The 18,661-nt window shown below is 44.2% G+C and overlaps 1 protein-coding gene and 2 long non-coding RNA genes across 9 annotated transcripts in view; 2 read left to right on the top strand and 1 right to left on the bottom strand.

Moving 5' to 3' along the window:
- LOC116527764 overlaps window positions 1-3,019 on the top strand; it is a 19,025-nt gene extending 16,006 nt beyond the window's left edge. The window contains exon 3 of the long non-coding RNA XR_004258722.1: window positions 2,995-3,019. This is a non-coding gene — a long non-coding RNA (uncharacterized LOC116527764). The remainder of the gene's footprint in view (window positions 1-2,994) is intronic.
- The window catches only part of ESYT2 (extended synaptotagmin 2), a 101,051-nt gene that overhangs the window by 28,059 nt on the left and 54,331 nt on the right, over window positions 1-18,661 (top strand). For all 7 annotated transcript variants that reach the window (XM_032244863.1, XM_032244865.1, XM_032244864.1 and 4 more), the window contains exons 2-6: window positions 7,034-7,075; window positions 8,524-8,658; window positions 12,384-12,460; window positions 17,499-17,571; window positions 17,802-17,891. In XM_032244863.1, coding sequence (XP_032100754.1) covers window positions 7,034-7,075; window positions 8,524-8,658; window positions 12,384-12,460; window positions 17,499-17,571; window positions 17,802-17,891 — 417 coding nt within the window. The remainder of the gene's footprint in view (window positions 1-7,033; window positions 7,076-8,523; window positions 8,659-12,383; window positions 12,461-17,498; window positions 17,572-17,801; window positions 17,892-18,661) is intronic.
- LOC116527763 overlaps window positions 2,421-18,661 on the bottom strand; it is an 18,867-nt gene continuing 2,626 nt past the window's right edge. Inside the window, exon 3 of the long non-coding RNA XR_004258721.1 lies at window positions 2,421-2,524. This is a non-coding gene — a long non-coding RNA (uncharacterized LOC116527763). The remainder of the gene's footprint in view (window positions 2,525-18,661) is intronic.

Genomic DNA, 18,661 nt, shown 5'->3' on the forward strand with positions numbered 1-18,661 from the left:
ACGGTCCTGCTCCATCACTGTCTCACTGCAGGTGTGGGGCCTCCTCCCACGCTCCTGCTCCATCACTGTCTCACAGCAGGTGTGGTTACCACCTGTTGCCTGTGCAGTGACATCAGCAGCCCCTGAGTGGCACAGAAAGCACCTGCAGAAAACATCAGCCTTGACCTGATGTTCCCGCTTCCTCTCCTGTTACTCCTCCCATCTCCTCATCCAGCCACAGTAAATGACTTGTAATTATTTTTGCTTAGAATATTTTCTTTGCCTAGTTTAAGAAATAGGAAAAATCTAAAATTTTCCTACTCTCACATTCAGTAGAACACTTCACCTCTAGTCACCAAAATGTGCATGGGTTGTTTTCCCACCACACATGAAGCGTTCTTCAGCAGACCCTAACTGGGTGTCCTGTAATTCAACTGGTTTCTTACACTTTCTATCTGGAGATAGCATCAGATCCCACGGGTAAGGGCTCAGTCCCACAAGACTGTCCCCCACTTCAGGTACCATTCACAAATGTAGATTGTCACCTGTACTTCTGACCAATTGGCTCTAAAGGGGCTTCCCACAGCCCCATCTTGGGTTTGATTTACTAGAGGGTTCACAGAACTCAGGGAAACACTTTCCTCACATTAACTGGATGATTATAGAGGTTATTACAAATGGTACAGTTGAAGAGATGCATGGGAGAGGGGGGAGGAAGGGGTGTGGGCTTCCTGTGCCGCCTCCAGACGTGCCACACTCCAGAGGTTGCCCTCCTGGAAGCTCTTCTAACCATGTCCTTTTGGGTTTTGATGGAGGCTCTGCTAAGTAGCCATGATCGATTAAATTATTAGTCATTGGGGATCAACTCAACCTTCAGCACCTCTTTACTTCCCAGAGGTGGTATGGGGGGGGCTGAAAGTTCCACCCCTCTAGTCACATGGTTGATTCCCCTGCAACCAGCCCTCATCCTGAGGCTGTCCTGGAGCCCACCAAGGGTCACCTCATTAGAACAAAGGTGCTCCTATCACCCAATAAATTCCAAGGGATTTAGTACTGCTGTGTGGGGAATCAGGGATGAGAGACCAAATATTAGAACAAGGTATTCTCCTAGCACTTCTACCTGCAAGGGGTTTAGGGGTTCTATACAGCTAGTGCTCGACTTACGACCACGGTCGGGACCGCGGACCGGTCGCTGCAAGGGGTTTAGGAGTTCTATACAGCTAGTGCTCGACTTACGACCATGGTCGGGACCGCGGACCGGTCGTAACATGATTTGGTCGTAAGTTGAGTAGGCTATATGTACCAGTTGAAATGGTGCACGCGGAGATGGTAGTGCTGCAGGAAGCTGGTCTGCACTGTCGTACGCCCAGCTGGGCAACGTTTGCGCTGCCAGATGCAGAACAGTCGTGGCTAGCGATTGTGGTCATAAAGTCGAATTGTCGTAAGTTGCATAGGTGGTAAGTCGATCAATACCTGTATTAGGTTCTAGGGACAGAGACCAAATATATATATTCCTTATTATTTCACACCTGGCCAACCCCAGCTCACGTATGCCCTGTTTCTGATTTTTTTTTTTTTTTTTTTTTTTGAGATGGAGTCTCACTCTGTCTCCCAGGCTTGAGTGCAGTGGTGAGATCTCGGCCCACTGTAACCACCACCTGCTGGGTTCAAGTAATTCTTCTGCCTCAGCCTCCCGAGTAGCTGGGACTACAGGCGCACACCACCATGCCTGGCTAATTTTTTTGTAATTTTAGTAGAGACAGGGTTTCACCATTCTGGTCAGGCTGGTCTTGAACTCCTGACCTCGTGATCCACCCACCTCAGCTTCCCAAAGTGCTTGGATTACAGGCATGAACCACCGTGCCTGGCCTACGGCCTAAATCTTCCATGCCCCCTTCCAAGTAGCAGCAGACTCTCCTCTGCTGGCACTTTTCTCCCTCCTGGCTGGCAGTCACACCTCCCCAAACCAGCCCCTCCTCCAGCCATGACCCTCCTAAGGACAGCAGCATGAGCCTCCCAAGGACTAGCATTTCTGCTAGACCTGGAGGAAGTGCTTGATAAATAGGTTCTTCTGAAAGAACAGTCAACACATGTGCAGGAGATTAAATGTGGCACAGTAACTAATAAAATCAGAACTCACAACTGTCAGGGCTTATAACTGGTATATGACTGAGTAGTGAAACTTTATTATTATTACATAAGTATAATTCTATAGGTGATTCTGGGACTGATATATGTTTAGCTCTATGGTGTTACTCAGGCGTTCAGGATGCCAGGATGAGGAGGACTTTACTAGCATACTGTCAGACCAAATTTGAGAAATATCAGTAAACTTAGAGAAATCTAATATTAGAGAAGGAAGAATGTTTTCATTTTGGAATATTTTTTACAGGAGTCATTTTATCACTAGATGTTACGAGGGCCGGGTGTGGTGACTCACAGCTGTAATCCCAGCACTTTGGGAGGCCCAGGGAGGCGGATCACCTGAGGTCAGGAGTTCAAGACCAGCCTGACCAACCCGGAGAAACTCCGTCTTGACTAAAAACTTGATGTTTCAAAAATTTTTCTTTCCAAATCAAATTTGGAGTATATTATGTTGTAAGATAATCCTGTTTCCAAGTATCATTCTCATTTAATATAGTTAAAATATGGTTTAATTTATGAAAATTGCACTTTCACATAATTTTGGTCATTTGTTATATAAAAATGGTACTTCTGTATTAGAAATATTTTATTAATTTTAATCCTAAATTACAGTATTAGTTCATGCATACTAGGATTTCAGAAGTATAGAAATACATAGAGGGAAACATAAGGGCCAATTTTCCTCATTACTAGTTTTGTACATATTTTTGCAAACTTCTATGTGTTTATAAGCATGTGTAACTTATATTAGAACATGTTTGTATATACACATGCATATGCATATGATGTTTTCAAGAATATGTGGCCTCTTAATTTTCATTGGTTGGAAAATCTGACTATATCTTGTTTTTTTTGTGTTTTGTTTTTGAGACGGAGTCTCACTCTGTTCCCCAGGCTGGTGTGCAATGGTGCAATCTTGGCTCACTGCAACCTCTACCTACCAGGTTCAAGCAATTCTCCTGCCGCAGCCTCCAGAGTAGCTGGGACTACAGGCGCCTGCAACTGTCCCAGCTAATTTTTCATATTTTCAGTAGAGACAGGATTTTGCTATGTTGGCCTGGCTGGTCTCAAACTTCTGGCCTCAAGAAATCTGCCCATCTCAGCCTCCCAAAGTGCAGAGATAATAGGCATAAGTCACTGTGCCTGGCTTGTAGTAATTTTTTATCATTTATGAAGACCTTACTAGAAAGTAGAAGTTCATCTGATGGTATTAACGAATATGGATTTGTTGCCGTGTATTTATTGGAAAACATAGGGACTAATACTTATTGCCCCAGTTGGCAAATTCAATAACTGATCCTGTATGAGTAGGAATTCTCTGATGCTGAGAAGATGAGAGGGGGACCTCTCAAATGGCCTGATGTTGGTAAGAGATGGGCTTGGAGGCAGGAAGTGAGGGCTCTGCCCTGATGCCCTTGAGGAGCGTTTATAGAGTGGTGTGACCACGCTGATCTGTGGCAACTGAAAGTCCAGGCGCTGCGGGTTGAAAGAGGGAGTGATTGGATTGGGGTGGTGTCCTGGATGAGAGGTTATCTAGAGCGGAGCTGAGCTGATTGTCAAGGAAGAATTGGCAGAGGAGGAGGAAGGAGGAAAAAGAGGTAAATAAGAATACAGTTCTGTGTAAGGAGCCATAATGGTTTTGGTAGAATTTAACAGCGGCATAGTAAAAGTGAGATTTGTATGTTGTAAACTGGAGAAAATGTGACTTGAGGTAGTAGATCTTTGAAGATCAAGCTGGAGAAGTTGAACTGTTTGTTAAGCAAGTAGAAGTTCATGGCCTTGACTAAGGTAAATGGAAATGAAATTTCTGTGTTCTAGAGTAATTGTTCTGGTAGCTAAGTTTGGTATTGTTGGGAAGCCAGGCAAGGGGACGCCTGCAAGGGAAGCAGGTATAGACAGTCACGGCATCACAAGAAAGGGCAGGTGTATCTGTGCTCAGTGAGGTGCACCTGGGCTCTGGGGTTTACTCGGAAGTTAGAGGGAAGGAACACATCTAGGACACAGCCCTGGCTTTCTCCACATAGAAGGTGCTCCAGGTTTGCCTTCTGTCCTTTCTGTTTCCGTCACTGGTGGTTGGATTCAGAGGGAAGGCACAGCAAAGGAGGTGACCCCACAGTGACTTGCTACTTGGGCAGGACCACAGTTTAACACCTGCCTTAGTGTTCAGCAGACCCTTGGGTTGAGCCAGGCTTAGAGTTCCTGATCCGACTTAGAGTATTGAACTTCTTTACTGCACTGTGAAGAAATGGCAGAATTCAACTGCATGCTTGGTTTTGTGACCCAGTTTGGCTAGTCTAACAAGCCCTCCGGTTGTCTTCACCCTATCCCCACATTTCTTCCTGCTCCTTGGGGAAAGCAGCCTCCTCCTTGTACCCCAGGCCCCCCTGCTCAGAATAGGCCTCGACAGTGGCAGAGGCAACTCCCTTGGATTGGAGCAAATGCCTCTGGCAGCAACTTTTCTCGATCTCCGGCTTCTTGAATATTGTCTTTCCCAACTTTTAAGCCTTTTTCTTAATTCTGGAAAGTTGCTATTCCTTTGTTTTTTCCAGAATGGAGTCAAGCTGACTTAATTTAGGAACAGATTCACTGTAGACCACCTCGTGATTCAAGCAGATTAAATGCTTCCTTACAAAGAGCATCAGAGTCAGGCCTGCCTAGGCTTCTGGTCCAGAGGAGACAGAAGCTCCAGCCTCTCCCTGCAGAGGGCTCAAGGCCAGTGGCCGCAGGGCACTGGCTGGCTGTAGCCAGGATGTATGTCTTGATGGTGGCCTCTGGGGGACCCAGAATTAGCTGCTGGGCCCCATTTTCTCATATACAAACATGAGAGAGGCTGGATATGAAAGAAACCATCTTAGAAGAGAACACCCACCCCCATGATAACATTCTCTGCCCAGCTCCTGCAGAGGCTGGTCTGGCTTCCGCAGGGCTGTCTGTCATTGGCTCAAGTACTTTGTGCTTAGGAAAGCAACTCATGGCAGTTCCACACGTCAGAACATTTCTCTAATCACATCTGTCACCTGTTCACAGTCATCATGACCGTTGAAGCCTAAACCAAAAACGTGGTTACCTGAGCATTCATGTGGACTATGTGCTCTTCCTTCTTTGAAAGCTCCTCATTTGTGATGAAAACTTTGGCCTTCTTCTACAAGGATGTTTTATTTCTGCCCCAATGACAGAGAAAATATTTTGTTTCCCTTTTTTCCAGACATGGGGCTTCACTTTGTCACTGAGGCTGGAGAGCAGTGGTTCAGTCATGGCACACAGCCGCCTGGAACTGCCAGGCTGAAGTGATCCTCCCGCCTTAGCCTCCTGAGTAGCTGTGACTGGGACTGCAGGCATGCACCACCATGTCTGGCTAATTTAAAAAAATTTTTTAGAGACAGAATCTCACTAGGCTTGTCTTGACCATCTTATCTTGGACATCTTGTGCCTAGGTTTGTCTTGAACATCTTGTCTCAAGCGATCCTCCTGCCTCAGCCTTCCATTGTGTTGGGATTACAAGTGTGAAGCACTGTGCCTGGTCCACAGTTTTTCTAAATAGGTTTCTTTTTTTCTTTTTTTGAGACAGAGTCTCGCTCTGTCACCCAGGCTGGAGTGCAATGGCACAGTCTTGGCTCACTGCAACCTCCACTTCCCAAGTTCAAGCAATTCTCCTGCCTCAGCCTCCCTAGTAGCTGGGATTACAGGCTTACGGCACCATGCCTGGCTAATTTTTATATTTTAGTAGAGATGGAGTTTTACCATGTTGTCCAGGCTGGTCTTAAACTCCTGACCTCGTGATCCACCCGCCTTGGTCTCCCAAAGTGCTGGAATTACAGGCTTTGGGAGACCAGGAATGAGCCACCACTCCTGGCCACTCTTTGCATCTTTTTGTTTGTTTGTTTGAAATAGACTTTCCTTCTGTCACCCAGGCTGGAGTGCAGTGGCATGATCTCCACTCATTACAACCTCTGCCTCCCAGGTTCAAGCAACTCTCCTGCCTCAGCTTCCCGAGTAACTGGGATTACAGGTATCTGCCACCACACCTGGCTAAGTTTGGCATTTTTAGCAGAGACAGGATTTTACCATGTTGGCCAGGCTGGTCTTGAACTCCTGGCCTTAAGTAATCCATCTGCCTCAGCCTCACAAAGTGTTGGAATTACAGGTGTGAGCCATCGCCTGGCTCTAAATAGGTTTCTTCCTCTATATGAACCCTTTTCCAGTATCCAGGCCCTCCCTGGAGAACTGTAATGGGGATGCCCATCTGGGTGAAGATGGGAGATGGTGTGGAGAGGAGTCAACTAAGGAAAAGTGTGTCTTGGCTAGTTTGGGCCAAAAGAGAAAAGCAAAAGGGAAGAGTGAATTTTATTTTATATGTTTTACTTTATTTTACGGAATCTCGTTAATGTTGTCCAGACTAGGGTGCAGTGCTAATCAACAAGCATGATTGTTCCACATTGCAGACAAGCTCCTGGGCTCACGTGATCCTCTTGAGTAGCTGGGACTTGCAGGTGTGCGCCACTGCACTGGCCTGGGAAGGGCAGAACTCTGAGCCTAGATTTCCGGAACACAATGAAAATACTACTGACAGATTAGAAACATGGTTTTTTAAAAAGGAAGAGGTCAATTTTTTATGATGTTTTGGATTCCAGTGACTTTCCTCTGGACAGTGGGGTGCAGAGAAGGCTCTGATGGCATTTGTCCACACTCGACTTTTCTGCTCATGGTGTTCTCAGGATATGAAGAGCTGGGGTGCCGTGCATTTCACTTTCCCTCCTTGGAGACCAGTTTCCAAAACTTTAGAGCGGAGTATTTTAAAGAAGCATCATGTAAACATAGGACATAGGATGAGAATATGAAATTGCCTGCTTGATGTTTTATTTACAGTTGTTGGGAGTTAATAAGTCATATGTGTGTCTTTTTCTCCTAGGTTCATTTTCCAGACACTGAAAGAGCAGAATGGCTAAATAAGGTAAGAGTAGAGTATACCAAATACCATCTGTCAGTGGAATTGAGGATGAGATACCATCTTTCCATATTTGGGAATTTGCATGTTGGTAATATTTAAGCTTGTTTGTACTTTAGTGGGTTGGCTTCTGCTCCCAAAGACCTCAATCATAACTAACACGTTTTTTTCCTTTCCAGAGAGTGAGAACTGTGTCTTTGACTTGAGAAAAGTATAGGCATGTTCATATTTGTATCTCTGGCCATGTGTCTTCTTTCCTGAACAGCCAGGGCTCAAATCTGTTTTGTAATAATTGTAAGCTTTGAGAAGCATTACAAAGAAAGAAATAACTTTCAAGAAACCGAGTAATCAATAACAATTTCTTTTTTTTTTTTTTTTTTGAGATAGAATCGTGCTCTGTTGCCCAGGCTGGCGTGTAATGGAGCAATCTCAGCTCACCACAACCTCCGCCTCCCAGGTTCAAGCGATTCTCCTGCCTCACCCTCCCAAGTAGCTGGGATTACAGGCTTGTGCTACCATGCCCAGCTAATTTTGTATTTTTAGTAGAGACGGGGTTTTTCCATGTTGGTTAGGCTGGTCTCCAACACCTCACCTTAGGTGATCTGCCCACCTTGGCCTCCCAAAGTGCTGGGATTAATAGGCGTGAACCACCGTGCCTGGCCAACAATCATTTTTTTGAAGGTTGTGGTTTTAGAGCAGTATGCCTTGAATGAGATCTCTTTTATCTCTGTATTTGATGCATCTTTAGGACCACACAGTGGACTCATGTCAGTGATCACTTATAGTGCTGGAAGTTCTGCTGTCATTAAAAAAAATAGGTGCTCATTAATATTTATACAGTTTAAGAAAGTTTTCAGCAACAAATTTAAACCACAGGATTTTTAGCAATCTTTAAGTGTGCCGACATACTTAAACAGAATATTTAACCAGAATAAGTAGTTTTTGCAACATACTGGTTAATCAGTTGTTGGTTTTTCTAATAACTTTTTAGAATTTAGATCATGTTGATTTTGTATAACAAGAAGATCCTCCTCTCCTTTATTTTATTTTATTTTATTTTTTGAGACGGAGTTTCACTCTTGTTACCCTGGCTGGAGTGCAATGGCGCGATCTCGGCTCACCGCAACCTCCACCTCCTGGGTTCAGGCAATTCTCCTGCCTCAGCCTCCTGAGTAGCTGGGACTACAGGCACATGCCACCATGCCCAGCTAATTTTTTGTAGTTTTAGTAGAGACGGGGTTTCACCATGTTGACCAGGATGGTCTCGATCTCTTGACCTCGTGATCCACCCGCCTCGGCCTCCCAAAGTGCTGGGATTACAGGCTTGAGCCACCGCGCCCGGCTCCTTTATTTTTAAAACCAGATTTTGGTCAGCTATGAGCGTTTCTCACGAGCACTTGTGTGTGTCATGCATTACAGCATTTTGTTTAACCTGAGTTCTTTTTCCTTTCCAGACTGTAAAACACATGTGGCCTTTCATTTGCCAATTTATAGAGAAGTTGTTTCGAGAAACTATAGAGCCAGCCGTGCGGGGAGCAAACACCCACCTTAGCACTTTTAGTTTCACGAAGATCGACATGGGCCAGCAGGTTAGTTTCCTCTTAAGTGTCTTCACGTGTGCACACAGTCAGACTACTGTGAAAACATGAAAAATATTTTCTTTTCTATTCCTTTTTTTTTTTTTTTTGAGACGGAGGCCTCACTGTGTTGCCCAACCTGACCTCAAACTCCTAGGCTCAAGTGATCTTTCCACCTCAGCCTCCCAAGTAGCTGGGTATATCTTTTTTAAACAACTTCATCTGGGCACGGTGGTTCACACCTGTGATCCCATCACTTGGGGAGGCCTGAGCTTAAGAGTTTGAGACCAGCCTGGGCAACAAAGTGGGACCCCAACTCTACAGAAAATTTTAAAAGTTAGCCGGGTGTGGTGGCACATGTGTGCAGTCTGAGCTGCACAAGAGGCTGAGGCAGGAGGATCACTTGAGCCCCAGGAGGTTGAGCCTGCAGTGAGCCATGATCACACCACTGCACTCCAGCCTGAGTGACAGAGGGAGACCCTATATCAGAAAACAGACAGCTTCAAATTATGTTCTGGAGAAAATTGTTCACCGAAAAGGTCTGCGGGGTGTACCTGCAGTTCCCACGCAGGCTCTGCCTCCAGCCAGGGTGCCTTTCCCGTCTCTGTCACTCAGGCTCCGCCTCCAGCCACGGTGCCCTTTCCCATCTCTTGGGAGGCCGTCCTGCTGTCTTCTTGCCTGTCCTGCTATCCTCTTGCTAGTCCTGCTGCCCTCTCGCCCGCAGTGCCCTTCCTGTCTCTCTCACTCAAGCTCCACCTCCCGCCATGGTGTCTTTTTCCCGTCTCTGTCGGGTGGCTGTCCTGCTGCCCTCTCACCTGTGGTGCTGTCTTGGCCATGTCAGCCTCCATACATGGCTTCTCTTTAACCCTAGCTTTCTTTCCATAACGTGTCTTTCTGCTGCACGTTCTTCTGTCAGCATGCCCTTTTCGGAAGCAGTAGTTTTACGTAGTCTTTCCTGTGAGAGAGTTTGATCTGTGAATTCATGCTAAATGTGCAGTAATTGACAAGCTTACAGTGTTTATCCCTTTCGGGATGTTAAAAGAAAAAACGATTAATGACTCTAATGCTGGCATGGTAGGCATAACATTAACTACGCAGGTGGAAGGAAAGACAGATTTTGTTAATGGAGTCACGTTATATAAAAAGGAAAGCTGCTACTTCCTAATAACACTTCTGGAAAAAGCCTCAAGAGTACATTTAGTTGATCATGGTAAGTTTTCCTTTTTTATTTTATGTTTTTAAATAAGTAGCAATAGTCCGAGGTAACGTTGTTTTATATGCCTACAGACTCCAGATGTCATAGTTCTTGTAAGCACACACACAATCCACACACGCTAGTGCACACAGCAGAGTCCACACACAGATGTCGCCGCATGGTGCGCTTCAGGGTTATGATTGATGTGGCTGCGGGAGGAGTCTGGCATGGCTACTGTGTGTTTGTCACCTGTTAGTGGGCGCTGGTGTCCACCCCATGCTCTACAGGCTGCTGGCCACCTTTCTCCATCAGAGCTGACTTTCTGTGTGCAGAGAATGCTCCATCTCAGAGGCAGTTACTCCAGACCCAGCACCTCCTGTGCGGCCTCGTGTGGCACTGCCTGTATGTGCTGCTGCTCTTCCTGTGATGAGCCTGAGGTGTGGCCATCCTGTGCGAGAGCCCATGTCACAGGACACCTGTGGGACACACTTAGTGTTGACCTTAACTTTCAGCACCTAAAATGGTAACCACGGATGGGGAAAAAAAACAATTAGAAGTTAAAGTGCCGTGTGAATGCAAGTAAAAATCCCAGTGACAAGTTAGATGCTGTAAAGCAAGGGCTGTGTGCGGTGTCTGTCCGTGGCCAGGTCCTAATGTTTTAGCTCTAATTCCACCTCATGTCTTTGTGGCGCAACTTCCTGCTATCCCTCCCTTTTACAGCCCTTTAGCCAGGTGAAAACCATCTTAGCTCCGGGGCTGTGGAGTCAGGCCAAAGGCTACATTTAGCCTGCAGACCATAGTCTGTTAATGCTCTAAGTTACAGCATGCTCATGTTTGTGGATATTTAAAATTCCAGCCTCAGCTGGGCTTACTTTAGGAATAATTTAATTGTGTTCGAGTTCCATCACACACACTTTAAGCTTGATACCAACTGAATAAGAAGATCCTTGGAGAGCAGCAAGAGTATTAAGAGAAATGGTGATTCAGTAAAGATAGCTTTGGCATTTTCATCTGCTGTACCAATGTCTTAAAAATGGCAAAACCAGGCCTTCTGATGAAGGGATGGATAGAATGTCATTTAGAGTCCTGTGCAGGGTCCTTGGCCAGACTGTGTGCTGACCAAGACTCCCAGGCAGCTGGATGGTGTTGCCTCCAGATGTTTGTCCTTCATTAGGTAATGCCCAGTCATCTGGAGTGGGTTGGTCCCTGAATCTCTATGTCGTTTAAGGAGTATATTATCTTATGCACATGATGCATGCGCCGTTTTCACTTGTTAGCATAGCGTGTTGGTTGTGTTTCTCAGCGCGGTCTGTACATGGCTTAGCTAGTATAAAGAAGAAGCCTGGAAACTTGGGAGCATAGGAGGTGGCTAGACTCTCAGGTAAAGGCTTAGAGTTTGATTTGACAGCTAGTTGAGAGGGGTGATTTTAATACACTCAAGCTTGTCAAAGTAAGCAGTGTACTCCAGAGGTAAGGTGTTTCTTTCTTTTTTGAGACAGGGTCTCACTCTGTCACCCAGGCTGGAGTACAGTGGCGTGATCACTGCTCACTGCAACCTCAACCTCCCAGGCTCAAGGGATTCCCCGTACCTCAGCCTCCCGAGTAACTGGGACTACAGGTGCATGCCATCATGCCTGGGTAATTTTTGTATTTGTTGTAGAGATGGGGTCTCCACTAAGGCTGGTCTCAAACTGCTAGGCTCAAGTGGTTCTTTTGCCTCAATCTGCCAGAGTGCTGAGATTACAGCTTTGAATCATTGTGCCTGGTTTTTTGTTTGTTTTGTTTTAAGAGGTGGGGTTTCACAGTTGCCTAGTCTAGAGTACAGTGGCACAATCATAGCTCACTGCAGCCTCAAACTTCTGTGCTCAAGCAGTCGCCCCACCTCAGCCTCCTCAGGAGCTAGAACTACAAGCCTGCACTACCATCTTAACTAATTTTTTAACTTTTTGTAGAGATGGGGTTTCATCACGTTGCCTAGGCTGATTTCAATCACCTGGCTTCAAGCAATTCTTTGCCTTGGTATCCTACAGTGTTGGAATTACAGACCTGAGCCTCTATGCCTGGATGTGAAACTCTTAAGAAATAAAAAACCATGAGACATAAAGAATAAATGAAAGGGGGTTATGTTTCAAACACAGCAGTAAGGATGGAGCTGAGGGAGAGGGTCAGCTTAAATGGGAAGAGACAAGAGTAAGAGGCTTGAAAAGAGCAGATGTGTAATGCTACATGTGCTGACGACAGCAGTCAAACCCAGTGCTTGTCAATTACTGTGAGCAAGGCAGGCACTACACCCTTGACATTTATTTTGTCACCTAGTTTCACAGTAATCTTATGAAAAAGAGGCCGTTACTGTCTGCAGCTCATGAGAGGAAGCTGAGGAACGGGTTAAATAGCTGAAAATCAAGCCACACTCTGTTTTGAAGGCAGAATTTTAATTCCTGTCATAGCCTGAAACTTAAAACTTGTTCTCTTTATACTATGTTACAAGGTTTGATTTTGTTTTTAACCTCTGTATTTTAAAATAAGCTACTTCTTATTTCAGCCCCTCAGGATTAATGGTGTTAAGGTATATACTGAAAATGTAGACAAGAGACAAATTATTTTGGACCTTCAGATCAGGTAAGTTTTTATTTGTTATATTTGTGTCATGGTTAATGGCGTGTAATGTCACTTAGTTGTACCTGTAAGGTGGAGGATACAGTGAGCACACTTCATACCTGCTGTGGTTGGAATTCGACTAAATTCTTGTTAGACATCCAAATATTATTTACCTTCTGGGTCCAGTGTCTAGTAGCCTGGATAATTGCCATTCATAAAATGTGTTACATAAAAAGTTAAAGACACCACAAGGAAAGAAAACTGTGGACCAATATCTTTTATGAACATTGATACAAAAATCCTTAACAAAATACTAGCAAACTAAATTTAGCAGCATATTAAAAGTATTTTTCTCAGCTCACCATGCCAAAAAATAATTTTTTAAAAAAAGGATTTTACACCATGACCAAATGGGATTTATTCCCAGAATGTAAAGATGATTCAGCATACAAAAATTAGTTGATGTAATACACCACATTAACAGGAAGGAAAAAACCAAATCACGTGATTATCTCAGTGGATGCAGAAAAAGCATTTAACAAAATTCAGTACTCTTTCATGATAAAAACATGAACTAGTAATAGAAGGAATAGGAATGAACTAGGAATAGAAGGAAATTTATCCCAACATAATAAAAACCATATAAGAAAAACCCACGGTTAATATTATACTCAGTGGTCAAAAACTGAAAGCTTTTTCTTTAAAACCAGGACGCTGCAAGGACGCCCTCTTTCACTACTTCTCTTCAACACAATATTGGGAGTTCTAGTTGGAGCAGTTAGGCAAGAAACAAAGCACATCCAGGTTGGAAAGGAAGAAAGACATGTTTGTGTGTGTGTGCGTGCGCGCGCGTGTTTGTTTTTGGATTTTGGTTTGTTTTCTTTGAGACAGGGTCTTGGCTTATCATTCAGGCTGGAGTGGAGTGGTGAAGTCTTGGCTCACTGTAGCTTCGACCTCCTGGGATCAAGCGATCTTCCCACCTCAGCCTCCTGAGTAACTGGGACTACAGGTGCATGCCACCATGTGTGGCTAATTTTTGTATTTTGTGTAGAGATGGCGCTTCGCTATGTTTACCAGGCTGGTCCGAACTCCTGGACTCGAGCTATCCACCCACCTTGGCCTCCCAAAGTTCTGGCATCACAGCCATAAGCAACTGCACCCAGTGGGAGGACTTAATCTTCCTGTTTACAGATGAGATGATCTCATATGTAGAAAACCCTAAAGATTACACCAAAAAGGCCGGGCGCGGTGGCTCAAGCCTGTAATCCCAGCACTTTGGGAGGCCGAGGCGGGTGGATCACGAGGTCAAGAGATTGAGACCATCCTGGTCAACATGGTGAAACCCCGTCTCTACTAAAAATACAAAAAATTAGCTGGGCATGGTGGCGTGTGCCTGTAGTCCCAGCTGCTCAGGAGGCTGAGGCAGGAGAATTGCCTGAACCCAGTAGGCGGAGGTTGCGGTGAGCCGAGATCGCGCCATTGCACTCCAGCCTGGGTAACATGAGTGAAACTCTGTCTCAAAAAAAAAAAAAAAAAAAGTAGTTTCCCATAGATAGAAGTATTGCACACTGCACCTTCACTGCACATGGCCCACCTTCAAACCTCGGTGACCTAATGGGGGTGGGCCCCTTACTGCACACGGCCCTTGTCTTCATGGGAATGGGCCCCTTGCTGTGCACTGTCCACCTCCTGGCGTAGGTGACCTAATGGGGTGTTGGTAAGGTGGAGAAATAGGAGTCCTTGTGCGCTGTTGGTAGAAATGTGAATTGGTACTGCTGCTATGGAAACAGTTTGGCAGTTCCTCAAAGCCTTAAACAAAATTACCACGTGATCCAGAAATTCCACTTCTGTTGTACATACCTGAAAGAATTGAGAGCAGGAATTGAGCAAATATTTGCACACCCACATTCTTAGCAGCATTATTTACAGTAGCTAAAAGGCGGAAGCAGCCCAAGTGTCCGTGGGCCGATGAGTGGATAAGCAAAATGTGGCCTACGTGATCTAGCCTTAAAAACAAGGGCCTCCTGCTCCAGGCTGCCACATGCTGGACTGTGAGGACCTTATGCTGGAGGAAACAAGCTAGACACAAAGGGGCAGCATCTGCATAATTCCACTTGTGTGAGGTTCCCGGAGGAGTCAGACTCATAGACACAGAAGCAGAATGCTGGTTGCCAAGGCCTGGGGGCAGAAGGAATGGGCAGTTAGTGTTTAATGGGGGAAGAGTCTTCATTTTGCAAGATGAAGAATGTTCTGGGGATGGATGGTGGTGATGGTTGCATATTATGGATGTATTTGTTACCACTGAGTTGTACACTTAAAAATGTTAATGAGGGTAGATTTTCTGTGTGTTTAATTAAATTTATTTATTTATTTATGTTATTTATTTGAAACGAAGTCTTGCTGTATCACCCAGGCTGGAGTGCAGTGGCGCAATCTTGGCTCACCGTAACCTCCGCCTCTTGGATTCAAGCAATTATCCTGCCTCCCGAGTAGCTGGCATTACAGGCACATGCCACCACACCTGGCTAATTTTTATATTTTTAGTAGAGACAAGGTTTCCCCCTTGTTGGCCAGGTTGATATTGAACTCCTGACCTAAAGTGATTTGCCTGCCTCAGCCTCCCAAATTGCCAAGATTACAGGCCTGAACCACCGTGCCCAGCTAATTTTTGGTGTATTTTAATACAGTATTTTACATCGGGAAAAAAAAATTGAAGATCTGCCAACTACCATGCCTAGCATAATAAAAATAGGCTTCCTTTGCTCCCCCTCCAACTAACCCCAATAGGGTCTCACTCTGTTGCCCAGGCTGGAGGGCGGTGATGCAGCTGTGCTCAAAAGTGAGCTTTCCTTGTCTTTTGCCCTTGTCCTTCCTTGAGCTTGCTCAGGGCTTCCTGCTCCATGTGGAGCCTCACAACACACTGTGTGTGTGCAGTGAGTGCTGTGCACTCTGACCAACCATGTGGTATCTAGCAGCTCAGAGTCGTATGCTTTTTTAGATCCTTGACTAAGGATCATTTTGTTAAAATGATCATCTTTGAGTTTCCCAAGTGTGTAAATATAGTGAATGCACAGAGTTGGTACCAGGTTGCCTTTATTTCAGAAAGAAGCATAGACTTGCTTCAATCTAATATGAAAAAAATCTGAATCTTTAAAATAGTTGTTGCTAGGGCAAACACCATTTGGTCATCAGTGGAATAAAAGAAGAGTCCCATGTATGTCTCAGGTCAGGTTATGATCCAGGAGGGACTGTCCACTGGGCTGATACTGGGCTTCAGGAGGGTGGAAGCTGTCTGGTATCCTCAGCGCCAAGCAAGTTCATCAATCAGTGGGCACCATTCTGAAGTTGAAGTCTGGTTTCATGGTTAGCTGCCATAACTTATGCAAAGTGTCCTGCTCAGATTTGTGTGTCTGAACAAATAGGCATTCTACTTTGTTGTGAGTTCTAGACAAGCACTTTAACTAAATTGGTACTTTAATTGGAAGGAGTAATTGAAAAGTATTAGAAAATAAAATGATCAAGGCCGGGTGCGGTGGCCCATGTCTGTTAATCCTAGCAGTTTGGGAAGCCAAGGTGATTGGACCCCTTGAGGTCAGGATTTTGAGACCAGCCTTACCAACATCAACTAAAAATACAAAAATTAGCTGGGCATGGTGGCGCACACCTGTAATCCCCACTACTCGGGAGGCTGACGTGGGAGAGTTGCTTGAACCTGGATGGCGACCGTTGCAGTGAGTCATCGCACCACTGCACTCCAGCCTGGGCCACAGAGCGAGACTCCGTCTCAAAGAGAAGAAAATGATCAAGTCATAGGATGAAGAAAAGGAAAGTTTTTAAAATAGTTTCGTAACAGGTTATTGGTGATTTTACCAACTAGGTAGAGAGCAATTCTCAGTGAGAAGAATCTGTAGGCATTGGCTTTAACACCAGGACAATAAATATTGGAAGAAACTTATCCCGGATTCCTTTTGTTATGATTTTGCTTATCTGCACAGACCTTCCCTTTCTAGGATTTACCAAACTTGCCCACAAACGTTGTCAGGTAGGAGTGTGACGTCCTACCTCCACGAGCCAAGGGTGGGGATCAGCGCCTACTCTAACCGATGCAAAAAGTATTTGACATTTCATGTTGATATTAAAAATGGATGCAAATCTTGCCTTTAGCGTTATGTTTGTTTCATATTAATATTTGAAATGACTTAATCATTGAATAAAATTGAGGCCCCAAACAGATGCACTGTTTCTAATCTTTGATGTTACAGAGGGCTGGGGCACTGTGAGATTTTTCATGTTTGGGAAGCAAAGTCTGAAAGTTACTTGTGTTAAAATAAAATTAAACTTTTTAATGTTTTAAACGTCAGATTTCTAAGGTGAGGAAAACTACATTGCACCAAAAGACCGCTTCAGAAGTTGCACTTTGTTATTTACATTTTCTTTTGAACATGGATATTTATGTTTAGTTAAGATTTTTATATATAAGACCACCACCACCAACAAACATTTATTTATTAATTGATAAAGAGTATTTCTCTCAGTGTCATAGCTGTGTTGTATCTGATGACAGCCTGCAGACCTGGACCAGTAAAATTCTATGATGTGATAGGCCACATTTTATGGTTTTTACCTATGATCTGATTTTGGTTGCTTTACTATCATTATATTCAGAGTACATATCTTGCAGGTCTATATTGATTAAGAAAATAGTTCATTTCGGCCGGGCGCGGTGGCCCAAACCTGTAATCCCAGCACTTTGGGAGGCCGAGGCGGGTGGATCACGAGGTCAAGAGATCGAGACCATCCTGGTCAACATGGTGAAACCCCGTCTCTACTAAAAATACAAAACATTAGCTGGGCATGGTGGTGCGTGCCTGTAATCCCAGCTACTCAGGAGGCTGAGGCAGGAGAATTGCCTGAACCCAGGAGGCGGAGGTTGCGGTGAGCCGAGATCGCATCATTGCACTCCAGCCTGGGTAACATGAGTGAAACTCCGTCTCAAAAAAAAAAAAGAAAATAGTTCATTTCACTCACATTATGTAATGCAGAATTTTTTCTTTGTTAGTTTTGTAGGAAATTGTGAGATTGATTTGGAGATCAAACGCTATTTTTGTAGAGCTGGTGTGAAAAGCATTCAGGTAAGTTTTTTAAAAAGTTGGTAGTTTTCTAAAGTTCTTTAAGCTGTATTTAAAAAGAAAAGAAGTTTTTTTAGTTTGGAATTTTTCTGAAGTTCAGTTTTTAACTGTAGGTCATAGTTGAGAGAAATAAGCCACATGCTCAGAAGTTACTAAGATGCACATGCAAACTCCTTGAGTTAAGTGGCCCTGCAGAATTGTTTTCTATGACCTGTTTTGGTTTCCTGTTTTAGATTCACGGTACCATGCGGGTGATTCTGGAACCGTTGATTGGAGATATGCCTTTAGTGGGAGCTTTGTCTATCTTCTTCCTTAGGAAACCAGTAAGTCCATGTTTATTTCATTTTTTTCCCCATTCGGGACAGAAATACATACCCATGGAAGAATATATAAGCGGAGAAACAAAATTTTATCAACTCATTGTACCTTTCTGTTTCATGAATCTTGTGGAGTTTCGGTATCTGTGCCTTAACTGAAAGCTTACCTCTTGATAAGCAGCTCTCTTTTCTGATTATAAAAATGTTACAAAAATTTGAAAACAGACTTCTTCAGAAGTGTAGGTCTTAGCTCACATTTTATTTAGCACCTCACTTAATATGATTTATAGATATTTTCTCATTTAATCCTAACTGTACTAATATTAATGTTGTTTCCTTTTATTGTTCAGAAACTGAGATTTTTTTCCCTTATTTTTCCAAATCATACAACTAGCAAGAGCCTGTGTACAGATCCAATTTAGTCTGTTACAGAGCTCATGAACACTGTTGAGAAGACTCACCTATAAACCTCCCTCTTTCCCCTCCAGAGATAAGTGCTGCCATCGTTTGGATGCACCTCCTTCCTCATTTGGGGTGTGTTTAATGAACTATACATACAGTTTTATATACAGGTTGAATATTTCTTATCAGAGATGCTTGGGACCATATGTGTTTCAGTTTTTATACTATTTGCATTAGACTCCAGTGAGTATTTCCTTTGAGCATGATGCTAGTACTCAAAAGTTTCTGATACTGAAGCATTTTGGATTTTTAGATTAACCTGTACTCTGTGTGTGTGTGTGTGTGTGTGTGTGTGTGTGTGTGTGTGTGTGTGT

The sequence above is a fragment of the Sapajus apella genome, unplaced genomic scaffold (genome assembly GCF_009761245.1).
Source record: "Sapajus apella isolate SASKATOON/1434 unplaced genomic scaffold, GSC_monkey_1.0 scaffold56, whole genome shotgun sequence".
NCBI classification, from domain to species: domain Eukaryota; kingdom Metazoa; phylum Chordata; class Mammalia; order Primates; family Cebidae; genus Sapajus; species Sapajus apella.